This window comes from Lepus europaeus, chromosome 5, assembly GCF_033115175.1.
Source record: "Lepus europaeus isolate LE1 chromosome 5, mLepTim1.pri, whole genome shotgun sequence".
In the NCBI taxonomy this organism is placed as follows: Eukaryota; Metazoa; Chordata; class Mammalia; order Lagomorpha; family Leporidae; genus Lepus; species Lepus europaeus.
In genome coordinates this window covers 107,687,573-107,706,102 of record NC_084831.1, presented here as the reverse complement: position 1 = coordinate 107,706,102, position 18,530 = coordinate 107,687,573, and the positions used below count along the sequence as shown (strand labels likewise).

Below are 18,530 nucleotides of genomic sequence, written 5' to 3'. Positions count from 1 at the left end.
GCTGAGTCACGGCCGGGCCGGCCCCGGAGCCCGAGCGCCGCCGCCCCGCCTACCGCGGGGCCCCGGGGCCCTGCACCTGTGTGTTCCCGCCGGGCCCAAAGCCTTCTGCCGTTGCCGTAGCGACTGGCGGCCTAGCGACGCTGCCCTTCACTTTTGAGCCCCTTCGTCCCCCAGGTCATTGAGTGCTTGTCTTCCGGCGGCCCGTGGCGCCGTGTCGGAGGCGGCAGGCCGCCCCCCTCCGGGCGCTGGGCGGCGGACTGCCTGCGAGCCCCGGGCGGCCGCCGCGGTCTCCATGGTAACGGCGCCGCCGGCGTCGCCGCCTCCGGGGGAAGATGCGGCCTGCAGGGCCGGCAGCCTCGCCGCGGGCCTCACGGCCGGGCGGGGGCCGCTGAGGAGGACGCTCCGGGCCGCCGGCCTGCGGGGCGGCGGGCGCCAGGTGAGAGCCGGCCGCCGGGCCGCGGAGGGGCGGCGAGGCCTGCCCCTGCCCGCCCCCTCGCCCGCCTCCTGAACACCCTCGCTCCGACCATTGCAGAGGCTTCCTCGGTCGCCACTGCGCCAGTATTTTTTTTTTTTGTCGCTGGCAAACAGCCGGAGAAAGAGATAGTCAGCAGCTCATGGAGAGGCTGCGAGGAGTCGGGAGAGTAGCCATCAGCGACTGGCCTCACCCGCTGGTTTTCCTTCGTTTTCAGTGAAATCCCATTTTCTGGCTGGAGACACAGATGGCCTCAAATGAGAGAGATGCTATATCGTGGTACCAAAAGAAGGTAATATCGGTATATATATATTGTTTATTTGTAAAGCGTATTTCTTGCAAAAAAAAAAAAAAAAAAGAGCTCCGCCAGTGAGTATCGTGTTAGGAGTTTGCCAACGCCAGGACTCATATGTGATGTCTCAGCATCAATGGAAAAAGGGATGTGCCGGGTCACTATGGCTTCTGACGCCGGTTTGGGGGCCCACAGTAAGATTTTCGGGGACCCCCTGTCCAGCTTGCATCCACCAGCCACGGACGTTTGCTTCTGATCAAACTTTTTCCTTCAAAGACGCGAATCGCTGGTCTGCGCCGCTCAGCCTGGGGCTGTTCACTCATTCCCGGGTGCTCTGGTTTTCCTGAGAAGTGGAAACCTCTTTTACGTTGATATGAACTTGAAATACTTTGAGTGATACCTTTTAGCTTACCTTTGGATCTAGCTGTTGTAGAGTTTTGAAGGAAACAGCCCTTACAAGGGTTTAATTTATTTTAAATCGGAGCAGCACCAACATTTTCCAGTCATCATCTGCGTACTTAATAGGCTCGTGACTTTTGTGAGGCTTGACTGAAGTATAAGGATTTCTTCTGCATTGTTTAAATAGCCTGCTCCCTGTTTCAGATTGGAGCATATGATCAGCAGATATGGGAAAAGTCAATCGAACAGACTCAGATTAAGGTAAATTGATTTCTCTGATTCTAGTTTTGTTTTGCTGTGTTAATATGAAGAGTGGGTTATACTTTTTTTTTTTTAATTGTACTTTTTCCACCAAGTATGGCATTGTTTAGTTTTTGGGGTTTATAAGGATAACAATAGTACAAGCATAATGGTAAATGACATCTGGCCACAGCATTGGGAAATGGAAGGGGTGGGCCTATGAAGTAGAGAGCGAGGGTCCTGTGTAGATGGGGCAGTGGTTAAACTTAGCTCTGGTCAGTTTTTACCATATAGCAAGTATTGGGCCGGCTATTGGCAGAGGTTCAGAATTTTCAAGAGAAACTGGAAATAAATGTGAAATATCCAGACTCTAAGAGGTGTTGATTGTCTTTTTCTTCCCTTCCCTCCCCTCCTGTTCCTTATCACCGTGCAGCTCAAATAGAATCCATTCTTGGCCTAACTCCATCCTGTGAGCCTGCAGTTTTTAAATCATGTGTTTAGGGTATGATCTTAATGTAAGGTTTGCAGGCTCTTAAACTTTTTTTTACACTGCCCTTAGAACCAAGCAGATTCTCAGGTTCTTAACTGTTAACCAAGCAACCAAAGACTGATGTGTAATTGAGAATGGCAGCTTATTAATTTATAATAGGAGAGGGGAGGTTTAAGTAACCTAATACTCCAGAGTCAGGACTCTGGGTTAGAGATGTATGAGGGTGCTGGTGCAAATTAGCCACAGAATGGTTACTTGGTAGCAGGTGTCATTGGTAGCCCTGAGAGATGTGGGAAAGCCTAAAGAACAGTCACTGGTTCTTAAAAGAATGCTATCTCAGTATACTGACTTAACACTTAAATCTGCAGGGTCCTATTTCCTTGGAAAGTGTTGGGGGTGGGGTGGAGAGGTAGAGAGAGAGGGAGGGAGAGAATGAATGAGAATCTTCCATCTGCTGGTTCATTCGTTAGTTGACTGCAATAGCCAGGGCTTGGCCATGTAGATGTCAGGAGCCAGGAGCTTCATTTGGGTCTCCCTCGTGGGTGGCAGGGCCCAAACACTTGAACCATCTTTCACTGCTTTTCCCAGTCCATTAGCAGGGAGCAGGGACTTGAACCAGTGCCCATATGAGATGCTGGCATTGCAGGCAGCAGCTTTGCCTGCTATGCCACAACACTGGTCCCTGGACTTCCTTTCTTAAAGATTTGTTGTGGGCCATCTAGTAACAATTTAAAAACATATGGGTTAGTACATCTTACTATTTTATTCTATTTATCTGTAAGTCACACTAGTTAGAATGGGACATTTGAATCTTTGTTAATGAATTTAACCAACACTTAGGGTGCATTGTTTTTATAGGCCAACCAACCAGAAAGTCGTTTGAACTACCTGGTACTTTGCTGACTTTTCCCAGTATTGTACAATCCTTGATTATTTATATTAATGGGAATAGGACAGGATGCATAAATCTCCAGCTGTTATTTTGCAGCTCTCTAAATCCTGGCCTGTTATTCTCTTGTGAGCTATTAAACAGTATTGATAGTGAGTGTGGTATAATGGAAAGAGCATAGAATTCAGAGTTAAATCTTCCTTGATGATCTCTAGCCTTGTGATCTTTTTTTTGAAAACAAAACAAAACAAAAAACACTTACTTTTGCCCTCTTGAAAGGCAGAGTGACAGAGGGAGACAGCCAGACAGGGATCCTCCATCTGCTGGTTTGCTCCTTAAGTGCCAGGGCTGTGCCAGGCTGAAGCCAGGAGCTCAGAACGCCATCTGGGTCTCCCACTTGGCTGGCAGGGCCTCAAGCACTTAAGGCACCGTCTGCTTCCCCCAGGATGCACGAGCAGGAAGCTGGACTGCGAGTGGAATGGCCAAGGCTGTGGCTGGCACTGTGATGGTGGCTGCAGGTGTCCCAAAGGGCAGCTTCACTGCCGTGCTCAGTGCCCTCCCCTTATCCTGTGATCCTAAAGAAGGTGCTGTGGTTTGTTTGGGTTTTGATTTCCTAATTCTTACCTACCTCCTGCCCACAGCCAGTTTAAAGATTTCTCAGCTCTTACTTCCATGCCACTTAGTGCACACTTGCTGTGCACCGTATCAGAGTTATTTGTTGACCCGTGTGTGTTCATGGGCCCCAAAAACAGAATCGTGTTTGTATCTTTTAGAACATCCTGATTTGTGCTAGGAACTCTGTCTTGTCATATTTAATTGATCCCATCCATTGGGCATATTTTTACTTATTGTTTAATAAGGGTAATCTGCCTAACCACGCCTGCATGTGTAAACTTTCAAATTTATCAGCATTGGAATGAGTGGAAAGAGAACCATAAAAGGTTACTGAGCTAATGTGCCACACACGTACTTGATCCAAGAATATTGTTTAAAAGATAGATATGGTTCTTGCTTTCAGTGGTTTTACAGTGTAATGGTGGTGGGAGAAAAGCCAGGATATCTCTTTAAATGTGTTTGGTTACATTTAAAAAAAAAAAAAAACTGACCAAAGTGAAGGATACAAAAAAAGTGTGTAAAGCAATCTAAAAATAGATTAACAAAAATAAAAATATTTTTTGAAAACACAAAATAAGGAAAGGGGTACATGTTTGGTGCAGTGCTTAAGTTGCCACTTGGGGTACCCACATCGTGTATCAGGCACCTGGTTTGAGTCCAGGCGCTGCCTCTGATCCAGCTGCCTGCTAATGCACTGGGAAGGCACCGGATGATGGCCCAAGTACTTGGGTCCCTGCCACCCATGTGGGAGACCCCAATTAAGGTCCTGTCTTCAGCCTGACCCTTCCCAGGCTGTTGTGTGCATTTGGGGGTGAACCAGTAAGGAGATGGAAGATCTCTCTCTCTCCCTGTCTCTCTGTGTCTCTCTTTCAAATAAAATGAAAATAACTAAACAAAAACTTTAAAAATATAAACAAAGAGAAAAAGAAGGAAAAACAATAATGTTAACATCATAGTACTATTATGTAAATAGCATACGTAAAAGTATAATTCAAAATTATAAAAGACATTTTAAAAATCCTACCCTGGATCATGAAGAGTAATATGAGCTCTTCACAAACATGGAGTTGATGTGGGTGCTGAGCACAAGATAAGAAGTATTAGGAGGCCGGCGCCCTGGCTCAACAGGCTAATCCTTCGCCTTGTGGCGCCGGCACCCCGGGTTCTAGTCCCGGTTTGGGCACCGGATTCTATCCCGGTTGCCCCTCTTCCAGGCCAGCTCTCTGCTATGGCCCGGGAAGGCAGTGGAGGATAGCCCAAGTCCTTGGGCCCTGCACCCGCATGGGAGACCAGGAGAAGCACCTGGCTCCTGGCTTCGGATCAGTGAGATGCGCCGGCCGCAGCGGCCATTGGAGGGTGAACCAACGGCAAAAAGGAAGACCTTTCTCTCTGTCTGTCTCTCTCTCTCACTATCCACTCTGCCTGTCAAAAAAAAAAAAAAAAAAAAAAAGTATTAGGAAACAGAATGTAAGATTTAAGGGAAGAGCAAGTAGCCCAATGTGATTGCATGTAAGAGCTGTATGTAGATGAAGTGATAAGCCATCAATGAATTTGAATATTACTTGACTACTAAGAACTTTAGATACTGTTATGTAGAAAGTGAAAAGATTTTGGTGCTCTTTGAGTGGCAGGGCCACATCATGTCTGTATTTTTGAAGGATAGAAATAAAAATACATGCATTATAACAAAATCTGTGGGGGGTTTCCAGAGTAATAAGTGATGAATTTATGTACTATAAATGTCTAGTAACAAAGAAATGTCCAGGGATGTACATTTGGCTTAGTGGCTGAGGCTTTGGTTATGACCTTTGGCTTTTGGTTATATGACTCATATAAGAGTGCCTGGGCTCTGGTCATGGCTCCACTCCTGATTCCAGCTTCCTGCCAATGTGCACCCTGGGAGGCAGCAGTAGTTGGGTCCCTTCACCCATGTGGGAGGCTGGTCTGGCCCAGCCTATTGCTGGCATTTGGGATACAGATAGCAGATAGGAGCTCTGTCTCTGCTTCTCTGCCTCTTAAATAAAAAAAAAAAAAAAAAAAGTCTACATTGATTAGGAAGAGTTAGAATGAATCAAATTAGTGTTGGAGACTATAGAGAAAGAAAGTAGTAATAAGAGTAAAGCAGGGAAGGGAATACCAGCAAAGTTAGTGAAAGTAGCCATTATGTGTTCGTGTTTAACAAATATATGTTGAGAACCTGCCCACCATGTGTCAGGCAGTGGCTGTGTCTATCTAATGATGAGCAAAAAAATACTTCACATTTTCTTCATGGAGTTTGATAAAGTGGAAGAGAAACAATAATAAGATAATCTTAGTAATGTATAAAAATTACTTTGTGGTAAATGTTAAGAGGAAGAGCTATTGTTTACAAGCTTTTATACTTATTATTTTTTAAAGATTTATTTATTTATTTACTTGAAAGAGTTACACAGAGAGAGGAGAAGCTTGGGGGGGCAGTCTTCCATCTGTTGGTTCACGCACCAGATGACCAAAATGGCCGGAGTTGGGCCGATCTGAAGCCAGGAGCCAGGAGCTTCTTCTGGGTCTCCCATGTGGGTGCAGGAGCCCAAGGACTTGGGCCATCCTCCACTGCTTTTCCAGGCCATAGCAGAAAGCTGGATCAGAAATGGAGCATCCGGGCCGGCGCCGCGGCTCACTAGGCTAATCCTCCGCCTTGCGGCGCCGGCACACCGGGTTCTAGTCCCGGTCGGGGCACCGATCCTGTCCTGGTTGCCCCTCTTCCAGGCCAGCTCTCTGCTGTGGTCAGGGAGTGCAGTGGAGGATGGCCCAAGTGCTTGGACCCTGCACCCCATGGGAGACCAGGATAAGCACCTGGCTCCTGCCATCGGATCAGCGCGGTGCGCCGGCCGCAGCGCGCTACCGCGGCGGCCATTGGAGGGTGAACCAGCGGCAAAAGGAAGACCTTTCTCTCTGTCTCTCTCACTGTCCACTCTGCCTGTGAAAAATTAAAAAAAAAAAAAAAAAAAAAGAAATGGAGCATCCGGGTCTCAAACCGACGCCCATATGGGATGCTGCGCTGTAGGCGGTGGCTTTATCCGCTACTCCACAGTGCCGGCCCCTAAGCTTTTATACTTATAAAAAGAGCATGCGCCTAGTCCAGGAGGTCAGATTAGCTTTTCCTGAGGAGCTGATGCTTAAAATTAGATTTGAAGGGTGAGTAGAAGTTAATTAGGGCAAGAACAAATCTAGTCCCACACAAACTCTTTCAGAAAATAGAGAAGGAAATGTACTTCCCAACTCATTCTGTGAGACCATATAACTGATACCAAAACCAGAGAAATACATAAGAAAATTCGTCATGATTTTATGTGTGCAGATCCTTAATATTAAACTAAATTTAGCAACATAGAGAATGGATTATTTATTGTGAATGAGTGGGAGTTACCCCAGGAAAGCAACATAGCTTTAACATTTGAAAAAAAAAAGTAACATACTGTATTAGTAGAGGAAAGGACAAAACAGCCTATCTCAGAAATACAGGGAGTGCATTTGACAAAATCTATTGCTCATTAATTAAAAACCAGGAAGAGAAAGTTCCTCAGCCTGTTAAAGGCTGTCCAGGGAAAGCTGCAGCTGAAGAAACTAAGGCACACGTGGGACCAGTAAGCCAGTTATTTCCTCATCTTCAGTGGTAGGAGATGAACGGATGGCATTTGAGATTAAAGAAAGCACTGTAAACATCTTATTTAGAAATAAGGGAGAAAGGCCCACAGGCTCCGCCTTGCTCCCTGTGTGTCCTGAAGAGAGTGGGTGTACTCCCCAAGAATTTCCACAGATGGGAGAAGGAAGTCCTCTCTTTGAACTGCATTAAGTGAGGAGGATTCATCTACGTTTAATATTTCATCACATTGGTATTTTTTATGATTTATTTATTTATTTGAAAGGCAGAGTTACAGAAACAAAGGGAGAGACAGAGAGATCGATCTTCCATCCGCTGGTTCACTCCCTAAATGGCCTCAATGGCCAGGATTGGGCTAGGCTGAAGCCCGGAGCCAGGAGCTTCATCCGGGTATCCCACATGGGTGACAGGGGCTCAAACACTTGGGCCATCTTTTGCTACTTTCCCAGTGCATTACCAGGGAGCTGGATTGGAAGTAGAGCAGGCAGGACTTGAACCAGCTCCCATATGGAATGCTGACATCACAGGCAGTGGCTTTACATACTACGCCACAAGGTGGTATTTTTAAAAAGGGGATAAATCTGAAAATAGATCTCCCATATGACCCAGCCATTTTGCTCCTGGGAATTTACCCAAAGGAAATGAAATCACCATATCTCCATGTTTATAGCAGCTCAATTCAAAATAGCTACGTATGGAATCAACCCAATGTCCCTCATCCGATGACTAGATAAAGAAATTGTGGTATAAATACACAGTGGAATACTACTCAGCTATAAAAATTATGAAATCCTGGCCTTTGCAACAAAATGGGTGCAACTGAAGACATTATGCCATTATGCTTGGTGAAATAAGCCAGTCACCAAAACACAAATTTCTTGTTTTTCCCTGATTTATGGTAACTAATATACAGAGTACAAAAATGTATATGAGAGAAACGGACATTTTGATATGATTATTTTTTATAGCCCTTGATGATGCTCTTGAGGAACAGTGGTTATTCTACTTACTACTTGTCAATTCTTTATTTAGTAAAGGGGTAAGCTTGTGATTTTAAAGAAAACTTAGGGGCTGGCGCTATGGCACAGCGGGTCAATGCCATGGCCTGAAGTGCCAGCATCCCATATGGACACCAGTTCAAGACCCAGCTGCTCCACTTCTAATCCAGCTCTCTGCTATGGCCTGGGAAAGCAGTAGAGGATGGCTCACATCCTTGGGCCCCTGCACCCGCATGGGAAGCCCAGAGGAAGCTCCTGGCTCCTGGCTTCGGATTGGCGCAGCTCCGGCTGTTACGGCCAGTTGGGGAGTGAACCAGCAGATGGAGAACCCCTCTCTCTCTCTCTCTCTCTCTGCCTCCCCTCTCTCTGTGTAACTGACTTTCAAAATAAATAAATACATCTTTAAAAAAAATTTGCACACACACAAAAAAACTTAAAGTATGTCACTGTGAAAATTTTAAAAAATTAAAATTAAAAAAAAATAAAGGAGAGTGGGAGTGAGGGTACAGTGGGAAGTATCTTTATGCTCTTAAAATGATATATTAATCATATGTTCTCCCTGATCGGTGACAACTAACCGAGCACCAAAAAGGAAACCTGTTAAAGTGAAATGGACACTATGAGAAACGGTGACTTGATCAGCCCTTGCCCTGACTGTTGATGAACAACTTAATATGTTATCCCTCTTAGTATTTTTTTTTTGTCGGTTCTACTTAATACTATTGGTTTAATTCTGTAATTAATACACAGTTATTCTTAAGTGTTGAAACTTAACTGAAAAGTGATCCCTGTTAAATATAAGAGTGGGAATAAGAGAGGGAAGAGATATACAATTTGGGACATGCTCAAGCTGACTTGCCCCAAATGGTAGAGTTAGAGACATACCAGGGGATTCCAATTCAATCCCATTAAGGTTGCATGTACCAATGCCATCTCATTAGTCCATTTGATCAATTTCTGTTCACAATTGATCATAATGATAGGACTAAGGATTAAAGGGATCACATAAACAAGACTAATGTCTGAAAATACTAACCGATAGAACAAAAAAGGGAGAGAACGATCCAACATGGGAAGCGGGATACACAGCAGACTCATAGAATGGCAGATGTCCTAAACAGCACTCTGGCCTCAGAATCAGCCCTTAAGGCATTTGGATCCAGCTGAAAAGCCCATGAGAGTATTTCAGGCATGGAAAGCCAAGACACTCTGGCAAAAAAACAAACAAACAAACAAACAAAAAAACACCTAAATGAAAGATCTCTGTGAGTGAGATCCCAGTGGAAAGAGCAAGTCATCAAAGAAGGAGGTAGCTTTCTCTGAAGGGAGGAGAGAACTTCCACTTTGACTATGACCTTGTCTAAATATGATCAAAGTCGGTGAACTCAAAAGGCTTGCATAGCTTTGGCAACTCATGACAAGAGCTTAGGGTGATTACTGATGCCATAAACAAGAGTGTCAATTTGTTAAGTCAACAACAGGAGTCACTGTGCACTTACTCCTCATGTAGGATCTCTGTCCTTAATGTGCTGTACATTGTGATTTAATGCTATAACTAGTACTCAAACAGTATTTTTCACTTTGTGTTTCTATGTGGGTGCAAACTGTTGAAATCTTTACTTAATATATGCTAAACTGATCTTCTGTATATAAAGATAATTGAAAATGAATCTTGATGTGAATAGAAGGGGAGAGGGAGCGGGAAAGGGGAGGGTTGCGGGTGGGAGGGAAGTTATGGCGGGGGGGAAGCCATTGTAATCCATAAGCTGTACCTTGGAAATTTATATGCATTAAATAAAAGTTAAAAAAAAAGAAACATTGTCTGGAAATAACACCTTGGATTGTTTATTCTTCAAAATTTTTATACACTGTGTTAATATGTCACTATCGAGAAGTATGATTCCAGCATGATATCTATCCCTTTATATTGTTTTATACTTTTTGCTAAGTAGCTCAGAATTTTTTCTTTATTTTGATAATCTAATTTTTAGGTTCTCAGACTTGGCTTTTCTGAAATAATTTTTCCAGTTTCATGGTAGACTATTTAAAAATGCTAACTTACAGCTTCTTATTTATCCAGATGTATTTCCTAGATTATGATTTTAGTTCTTTCACGTGTTTTTTACCTGTCATCAAATAAATGAATCATACATCTAAAAAAATAAAATAAAATAAAATAAAATAAAATAAAATAAAATGATACATTAAATTCATGAAATTTGTTTCTTTTTATATAAATAACAAAAAATCAAAAAGAAAAAAAAGTGGTGTTCTCCTTTGACCAAAATGACCACAGGTACTCTCCATGTGTCTTAAATTTTTTTTTTTTTGACAAGCAGAGTGGACAGTGAGAGAGAGACAGAGAGAAAGGTCTTCCTTCCGTTGGTTCACCCCACAAATGGCCACCACGGCCGGCGCGCTGTGCCAGTTCGAAGCCAGGAGCCAGGTGCTTCCTCCTGGTCTCCCATGCGGGTGCAGGGCCTAAGCACTTGGGCCATCCTCCACTGTAAAAGATTTATTTTATTTATTTGAAAGAGAGTTACAGAGAGAGGTAGAGAAAGAGAGAGGAGGTCTTCCATCTGCTAGTTCATTCCCCAGATGGCCGCAACAGCCGGAGTTGCATCCATCCGAAGCCAGGAGCCAGGAGCTTCTTCCGGGTCTCCCACGTGGGTGCAGGGGCCCAAGGACTTGGGCCATCTTCTACTGCTTTCCCAGGCCACAGCAGAGAGCTGGATCGGAAGAGGAGCAGCCGAGACTAGAACCGGTGTCCATATGGGATGCTGGCGCTTCAGGCCAGGCTTTAACCCACTGCTCCACAGTGTCGGCCCTGTGTCTTTAAATTTAAATGATTTTTCTGTAGACAATACAACATTGGATCTTCTAATTTTCTCCTACTAGTCTCTTTTAATTGGTGCATTTGGATAATGCACATTTAAACTAATTATTTATATAGTTGGGTTAGTGTGTATCATATTTTATTTTCTTTCTGTTACCATTGATTGTTTTAACGTCTTATTTATTGATTTGTGTTTATTTGAAGCCCAGGGAGACAGAGGGAGAGAGCGATGCATCTGCTGTTCCACTCCTCCAGAGCGATCAGCAGCTGTGGGCAGGCCAGACTGAAGGCAGGAGCCAAGAAGCCCATCCAGGGCTCCCACAAGTTGGCAGGGGTCCAAGCCCTTGAGCCATCACATTGTGCCTCTCCGTGCATTAACAGGAAATTGTATCAGAAGTGGGGTTGCTGGATTCAGAGCTGATGCTTTGATGTGGGATGTTATTATCACAACTGGTGTATTAACTACTGTACCAAACACCTATGCCAGTTCTTGTTTTTAACTTTTTTTTTTTTAATTTGTATCCATTTGTTTTACTTTAAAAAAAAAGAAAAAAAAAGAATGAGCTACCATCTGCTGATTGATTCCTCAAATTACTGCAAGCGAGGCCGGTGCTGTGGTACAGCAGGTTAAAGCCCCAGCCACTAGCGCCAGCATTCCAGATGGATGCCAGTTTGAGTCCTAGCTACTCTGCTTCTGATCCAGCTCCCTGCTAATGCACCTGGGAAGGCAGCAGAGCATGGCCCAAGTCCTTGGGCCCCTGCACCCACATGGGAGACCTGGATGAAGCTCCTGGCTTCAGATTGGCTCAGCTTCAGCAGTTGGTGCCATTTGGGGAGTGAACCAGCAGGTGGAAGACCTCTTTCTTTCTCTCTTTCTCTCTCTCTCTCTCCATAACTCTTTCAAATAAATAAAATAGATTAAAAAAAAAGGCCAGCACATTAAAAAATATATATAATGTTCTCAATTATTTCCTCCTATCTTGTATATAATTTGTCATTATTTTTATTTATTAGAAGGTATAATGATCCTGTTCATTGTTGATATTATCATTTTAAATAAACATTTATCTTTTAGATCATATGAAAGTAAGAAGGTAAATATTATGTTAAAAAATTGAAAAAATTAAATAAGGAGAAAGAAGAAATAGCTAGGAAATAGGAGTCCAGGGTAAGGAAGGATAAGGCTGGAGTTACTTTTTATTAGCCTTGTATATGAATATTTTAATAAAAAGGATTTTTGAAATTTTCCCTCCTGAATATGTATGTATACACACACACACATATATATATGAATTTAAGTAAAAGTTGTAGAAAATTTTGTATTTCCATGTGAGATAGATAGGTTGGTAGGTAAAGAGATATGCTATATGGGAAAATTGGATATACCAGGAACCTTTATTTATACTAGTTGCAAAGCCAACAAATCTCATTAACATTTAGGCATGAGGTTTAGAGTCAAAGACTTAACTGTATATGGTATTTTCCCTAACTATTCACTTTCCTACTTAGAAGAAGATTATATGGCCCCACCGATTATCATGAGAAATTACGTTTTAAAATATATCATTTACCTTTCTAAAAATTTTTTTAAAAAGATTTGAAAGAGTTACAGAGAGAAGAGAGAAGAGAGGCAGAGAGAGAGAGAGAGAGAGAGAGAGAGAGAGGTCTTCCATCCACTGGTTCACTCCCCAATTGGCCACAGCAGCCCAAGCTGGGCCGTCTGAAGCCAGGAGCCAGAAGCTTCTTCCGGGTCTCTCACACAGGTGCAGGGGCCCAAGGACTTGGACCATCCTCTACTGCTTTCCCAGGCCACAGCAGAGAGCTGGATCGGAAGTGGAGCAGCTGGGTCTCGAACTGGAGCCCATAAGGGATGCTGGTGCTTCAGACCAGGGTGTTAACCCACTGTGCCACAGCGCCAGCTCCCCCCAAAATTTTTTTTAAAGATAGGATTTCATTTAAAAAAAAAAATTTTTTTTTAAATTATTTATCTGAAAAGCAGAGTTGCAGAGGCAGAGAGAGAAGGGGGACGGTCCTCCATCCACTGGTTCACTCCCCAAATGGCTACAGTGACCAGAGCTGGGGAGCTTCTTCTGGGTCTCCCCTGTGGGTGCAGGGGCCCAAGGACTTGGGCCATCTTCTGCTGCCTTCCCAGGCCATTAGCAGGGATCTGGATCAGAGGTGGAGCAGCTGGGACTTGAACCAGTACCCATATGGGATGTCAGCACTGCAGGCAGAGACTTAACCTACCATGCCACAGCGCCAGCCCCATCGTTGCCTTTAAAAACATTTTTTTTTTTTTTTTGAAAGGCAGAACTACAGAGAGCGGGAGAGACAGAGACAGAAAAAGATCTTCTGTCTTAAATGGCTGCAACAGCCACGTCTGGGCTAAGTGGAGCCCAGGAGCTAGAAGCTCCATCCTGCTCTCCCACATGGGTGGCAAAAGCCCAAGTACTTGAATCACCTTCTGCCTTCCCAGCTGTAGTAGCAAGAAGCTGGATTGGAAGTACAGCAGCTGAGACGCCAGCTGGCTCTCCAGTAGTGGGATACTGGCATTGCAGGCAGTGGTTTAGCCTGCTGAGCTATGCAGTAAAGACACTTGAAACTTCTTTTCTAAATTTTATATTTGTTTGAAAAGCAGAGATAGAGAGAGACCAAGATCTTCTGTTTGCTAGTCACTACCCAAGTTCTTGCAACAGCTTAGGTCAGGCTGAAGTCAAGAGCTGGGAATTCGTTCCAGGTCTCCCATGTGGGTGGCAAGCGCTTCCCAGAGTGTGCATTAGCAGGAAACTGGAATTGGGAGCAGAGCTTAGACTCAAACCTGAGTATTCAGATAGACACGGGCGCCCCACAAGGCCAAACTCACGCCCCTTGAAGCTTATTTCGTTGAAACAAGTGATGCCATTGGTTCAGTTGGAGCAGCAGATAGAGTTCTGAGAGGGGGATTTCTGGTAATTTTAAAATCAGTTTTTAAAAATTGATATGTAGGGGCTGGCACTGTGGCATAACAGGCAAAGCCATTGCCTGTGGCACTGGCATCCCGTATGGGAGCTGGTTCAAGTCCTGGCTGCTCCACTTCTGATCTAGCTCCCTGCTAATGTGCCTTGGAAAGCAGAAAACGGCCCAAGTGCTTGGGACCCTGCACCCATAAAGGAGACCCAGGAGAAGCTCCTGGCATCTGGCTTCAGTCTGGCCCAGCTCCAGCCATTGTGGCCATTTGGGCAGTGAATCAGCGGATGGAAGACCTGTGTCTGTGTCTCTTCCCTCCCACCCCGAAGTCTCCCTCTCTGTAACTCTGCCTGTCAAATAAATAAGTCTTTAAAAGAAAGAAATAGCAATATAAGCATATTATTTAGAAATGTAGAAGTAAACTACAAAGAGAAACAGCTACAAGAAGTTTAAATTTGTCTTTGAGGAGTGATATGGAGAGGAGAGGTGGCCCAGGGGACTGTTACTTTCTGCTTACTGATCTTTTGGCAGTGTTGGATAATTTTAAAAAGTGGTAAATCATGTGCATGCTTTGTTAATAAAACTAAAAATGAAAACAAAATAAGTGTTAATGACACAAGTTCCTTAAAGGAGCATTAGGATTAAAGCATCCCTAGTGAAAGGGAGTCACATGGGGGCTGCCATTGTGGTGTATAGCTGGTTAAGCCACTGCCTGCAGTGCAGGAATCCCACGTGGGTGCCTGTTGATTCCTGGCTGCTCCAGTGCAGATCCAGCTCCCTGCTAACGTGCCGGGAGAGCAGTGGAAGATGGCTCAAGTCCGTGCGCTCCTGCACCCGTGTGGGAGACCCAGAACAAAAGTTCCTGGCTTTGGACTGGCTCAGCTCCAGCCATCGCAGCCATTTGGGGAGTAAGCCAGTGGATGGAAGATCTCTCTCGACCTCTCTCCACCTTGCAAGTAAAATAAATAAACTTAAAAAAACAAAACAAACAAAAAACAAGGAGTCAGATGTGGAGAAAAAGAAATGGAAGTTTATCTTTTATATTTAAAGGGGCAATTTTTTTTTACTTACTTCTGGTTTTGCTTTGTTTGGTTTTATTCTAGGGCTTCAAAAACAAACCAAAAAAGATGGGTCACATAAAGCCAGACTTGATTGATGTTGACTTAATCAGAGGTGAGTTCTAAGATGAATTTGTTTCTTAGGCATATTATCATTATTTCATAGTGCTACTAAGGATTATTTTTAAGTGATGTGCCTTTATGATGGTGCGCTTTAATTTCCAAAAGTAACTTTCTTCCCTCATTGCTTAGGTGTTAGCACTTTTCCCCTTTGCCTTGGTGCTGTGTGGCTCTATAAATGACACGGCTTTCCTAAAAGGGAAAGAGCAAGAACTCGGAAGCTTGCTGTCGAGTAATTAAGAAAAATACATTCTGTAACATTCCAGCAAGCCTTGGATGAGCTTGTTGTCTAATGATTGAGGCCAGAAGTCCTTAAATTTATGAGCCTTCTTTGTAACTGAACAGGTTATATGCCAGTTTTTGCTGTCACTTGTTTTTTCATGTGGTAAGACAGTTGGGTATCAGTATAGTGTAGATAAATGATTGATGTTTTTGCTTTATTGTATGTTTAAAGGCTCAACTTTTGCCAAAGCCAAACCTGAAATTCCGTGGACATCTCTGACTCGGAAGGGGCTTGTTCGAGTTGTTTTTTTCCCACTGTTCAGCAACTGGTGGATTCAGGTTACCTCTTTAAGAATCTTTGTTTGGCTGCTACTGCTTTACCTCATGCAAGGTAACTCAAAGAGTTGGAATAAGCTGTGACTGTTTTTTTTTTCTTTAAGATTTATTTATTTTGAAAGATGGAGTTATGGAAGCAGAGACAGAGAGCGAGCGAGCGAGAGAGGTCTTCTACCCACTGGTTCACTCCCCAAATGGCTACAATGGCTAGAGCTGTGCTGATCAGAAGCCAGGAGCTTCTTCCAGGTCTCCCACGCGTGTGCAAGGGCCCAAAGACTTGGGCCATTCTCCACTGCTTTCCCAGGCCATAGCAGAGAGCTGGATCAGAAGTAGAGCAGCCAGGAATTGAACCAGCACCCATATGGGATGCTGGCATTGCAGGTGGTGGCTTTACCCACTACGCCATAATGCTGGCCCCTGTGACTTTTTTTTTTTTTTTTTGCTGCTTTTGGTGTTAGATAATTCAGACCTACTGTTCTTATATTTACTTTCTCATTTGTGGTTTAAAGTACAAAGAATTGAAAGGACATGTATCATTTGGGAATCGTCTTGAAATTATTTGCTTGGAGAGAACAAACATGATGCCTAACTCTCTCTTGTCTCTGAATTTATTTCCACCTGTCTCACTGGCTAGGTCTTCTCAGTCTTTTCTGCCTGACCTTTTTTTTTTTTTTTTTTTTTTAAGATTTATTTATTTATTTATTTATTTGACAGGTAGAGCTACAGACAGTGAGAGGGAGAGACAGAGAGAAAGGTCTTCCCTTTCCGTTGGTTCACCCCCCCAAATGGCCGCTACGGCTGGAGCTGTGCCGATCCGAAGCCCGGAGCCAGGTGCTTCCTCCTGGTCTCCCATGCAGGTGCAGGGGCCCAAGCACCTGGGCCATCCTCCACTGCACTCCCGGGCCATAGCAGAGAGCTGACTGGAAGAGGAGCAACCGGGACTAGAACCTACTGCAAAAAAAGAAAAAGAAAAAGAAAAATGCCTGTTCAAGTCTTTCCCATTTCTTAACTGGATTATTTTGATTTTGTTGAGTTTCTTGAGATATTATTATTATTATTGACAGGCAGAGTTAGACAGTGAGAGAGAGACAGAGAGAAAGGTCTTTCTTCCGTTGATTCACCCCCCAAATGGCCGCCATGGCTGGCACACCGCGCTGATCTGAAGCCAGGAGCCAGGTGCTTCTCCTGGTCTCCCATGTGGGTGCAGGGACCCAAGCACTTGGGCCATCTTCTACTGCTTTCCCGGGCCACAGCAGAGAGCTGGACTGGAAGAGGAGCAACCGGGACTAGAACCCGGAGCCCATATGGGATTCCGGCACCGCAGGCGGAGGATCAGCCAAGTGAGCCATGGCGCCGGCCCTTCTGCCTGACCTTTAAATATTAGATTACTTCCAGGTTGGATCCTTTGTTCTTGTCCTTTAGGTATTCTCGTCATGACCCATTGTTTAAATATAACTGATAGACTAGTGATTCCTAAATTTATACCTTCAGGCCAGGTCTCTCTGCTGATCTTCAGACTTGTAAGTCCCATTGCCTTCTTGAATTTTTTTTTTAAGATTTATTTTTTTATTTGAAAGGCAGAGTTATAGAGAGACAGAGGCAGAGAGAGAGAGAGAGAGAGAGAGAGAGAGATCGATCTTCCATCTGCTGGTCCACTCCCCATATGGCCACAATAGCCAGAGCTGGGGCGATCCAAAGCCAGGGGCCATGAGCCTCTTCTGGGTCTCCCACGGGAGTGCATGGCCCCAGGGACTTGGGTCATCTTCCATTGCTTTTCCCAGGTGCATTAGCAGGGAGCTGGATCGGAAGTGGAGCAGCCAGGACTAGAAGCAGCTCCCTTACAGGATGCTGGCACTGCAGGTGGTGGCTTAACCAGCTATCCATCACAGTGCTTGCCCCCTTCTTGACATTTTCAAATGGAAATTTAATTGGTTATCATGAACTTGATCATATGAGAAATGAAACTCTTGGGTTTTATTTTGGGGGCGGGGACAGATTTGTTCTCCTTTAGATTTTCTCTATTTCACTAAATGATACCTTTAATCACCCAGTTTTCAAGGGAGAAACTAAGTCTTCCTATGCTGTGTTACGATCAGCTCTCGGTCTAGTCTGTCACCAAGCCTGTAAGCTCTATCTCCTGGCCTGTTCCTCTGCACCAGCATCTCTGTCAGACCACTGGAATAATGTCTGCTGTGAGCCTTCCTTCTACCAAGCATTCTTTCCACAGCGATTACAAAAGCCTTATAAAAACAGAAACAGTATCATGTCATTTTCCTGCTTAAAGCTCTTTAATGACTCCCGATTGGCCTTAGAATAAAATGACCTATAATATCCTTCATTAATCCGTTCCCTGCTGTCTTCTCAGACGTCACCTCTCCACATCCATGCTCGCCGTAGGCATCATGGCTGTTTTTCTGTTCCTTATACAGAGCTCTCCTTTTCATTTGAACATTGTTAAGGCTTTTCAAGTGGGTGTCTTTTTCTTGTCTTTAAACCTCAGCTCAGAGTCAGCATGGTGGTGTGATGGGTTAAGCTGCTGTCTGCAATGCAGATATCCCATATGGGCTCAGGTTCGAGTCTCCGCTGCTCCACTTCTGAACCAGTTCCCTGCTAATGCACTGGGAAAGCAGCGGAGGATGGCCCAAGTGCTTAGGCCCCTGTCACCCACCTGGGAGACCTGGAAGAAGCTCCTGGCTCCTGTCTTCAGTCTAGCCCAGCCCTGGCTGTTGGGAGAATGAAATGGTGGTTGGACAGTCTCTCTCTCTCTCTTGCGGTCACACTGCCTTTCAAATAAATAAAACAAATCTTTAAAAAACAAAACCTCAGATGTAACTCACATAGAGTTGCCTTATACATTACTGCCTGATACTGTTCTTCTCACTACGTGCAGGGACTCAATATATTCTCTTTACTGCTGTGTCCTCACTGTCTTCCTGGAATACTTTCAGAAAGTAGGTAGTGTTTACTATGGCTATAC

The 18,530-nt window shown here is 44.3% G+C and overlaps 1 protein-coding gene across 6 annotated transcripts in view; it reads left to right on the top strand.

Annotated features, from left to right (window-relative positions):
- Positions 1–32: 32 nt before the first annotated feature.
- PHTF1 (putative homeodomain transcription factor 1) overlaps positions 33–18,530 on the top strand; it is a 52,460-nt gene continuing 33,962 nt past the window's right edge. For 2 of the 6 annotated variants that reach the window (XM_062191993.1, XM_062191994.1), the window contains exons 1-4: positions 489–764; positions 1,368–1,424; positions 14,921–14,990; positions 15,450–15,608. In XM_062191993.1, the coding sequence (XP_062047977.1) occupies positions 720–764; positions 1,368–1,424; positions 14,921–14,990; positions 15,450–15,608 (331 nt within the window). In that variant the 5' untranslated portion in view covers positions 489–719. Of the gene's footprint in view, positions 175–366; positions 437–486; positions 765–1,367; positions 1,425–14,920; positions 14,991–15,449; positions 15,609–18,530 lie in introns of those variants that run through there. The other 4 variants (XM_062191990.1, XM_062191991.1, XM_062191992.1 and 1 more) reach the window with 4 other exon arrangements.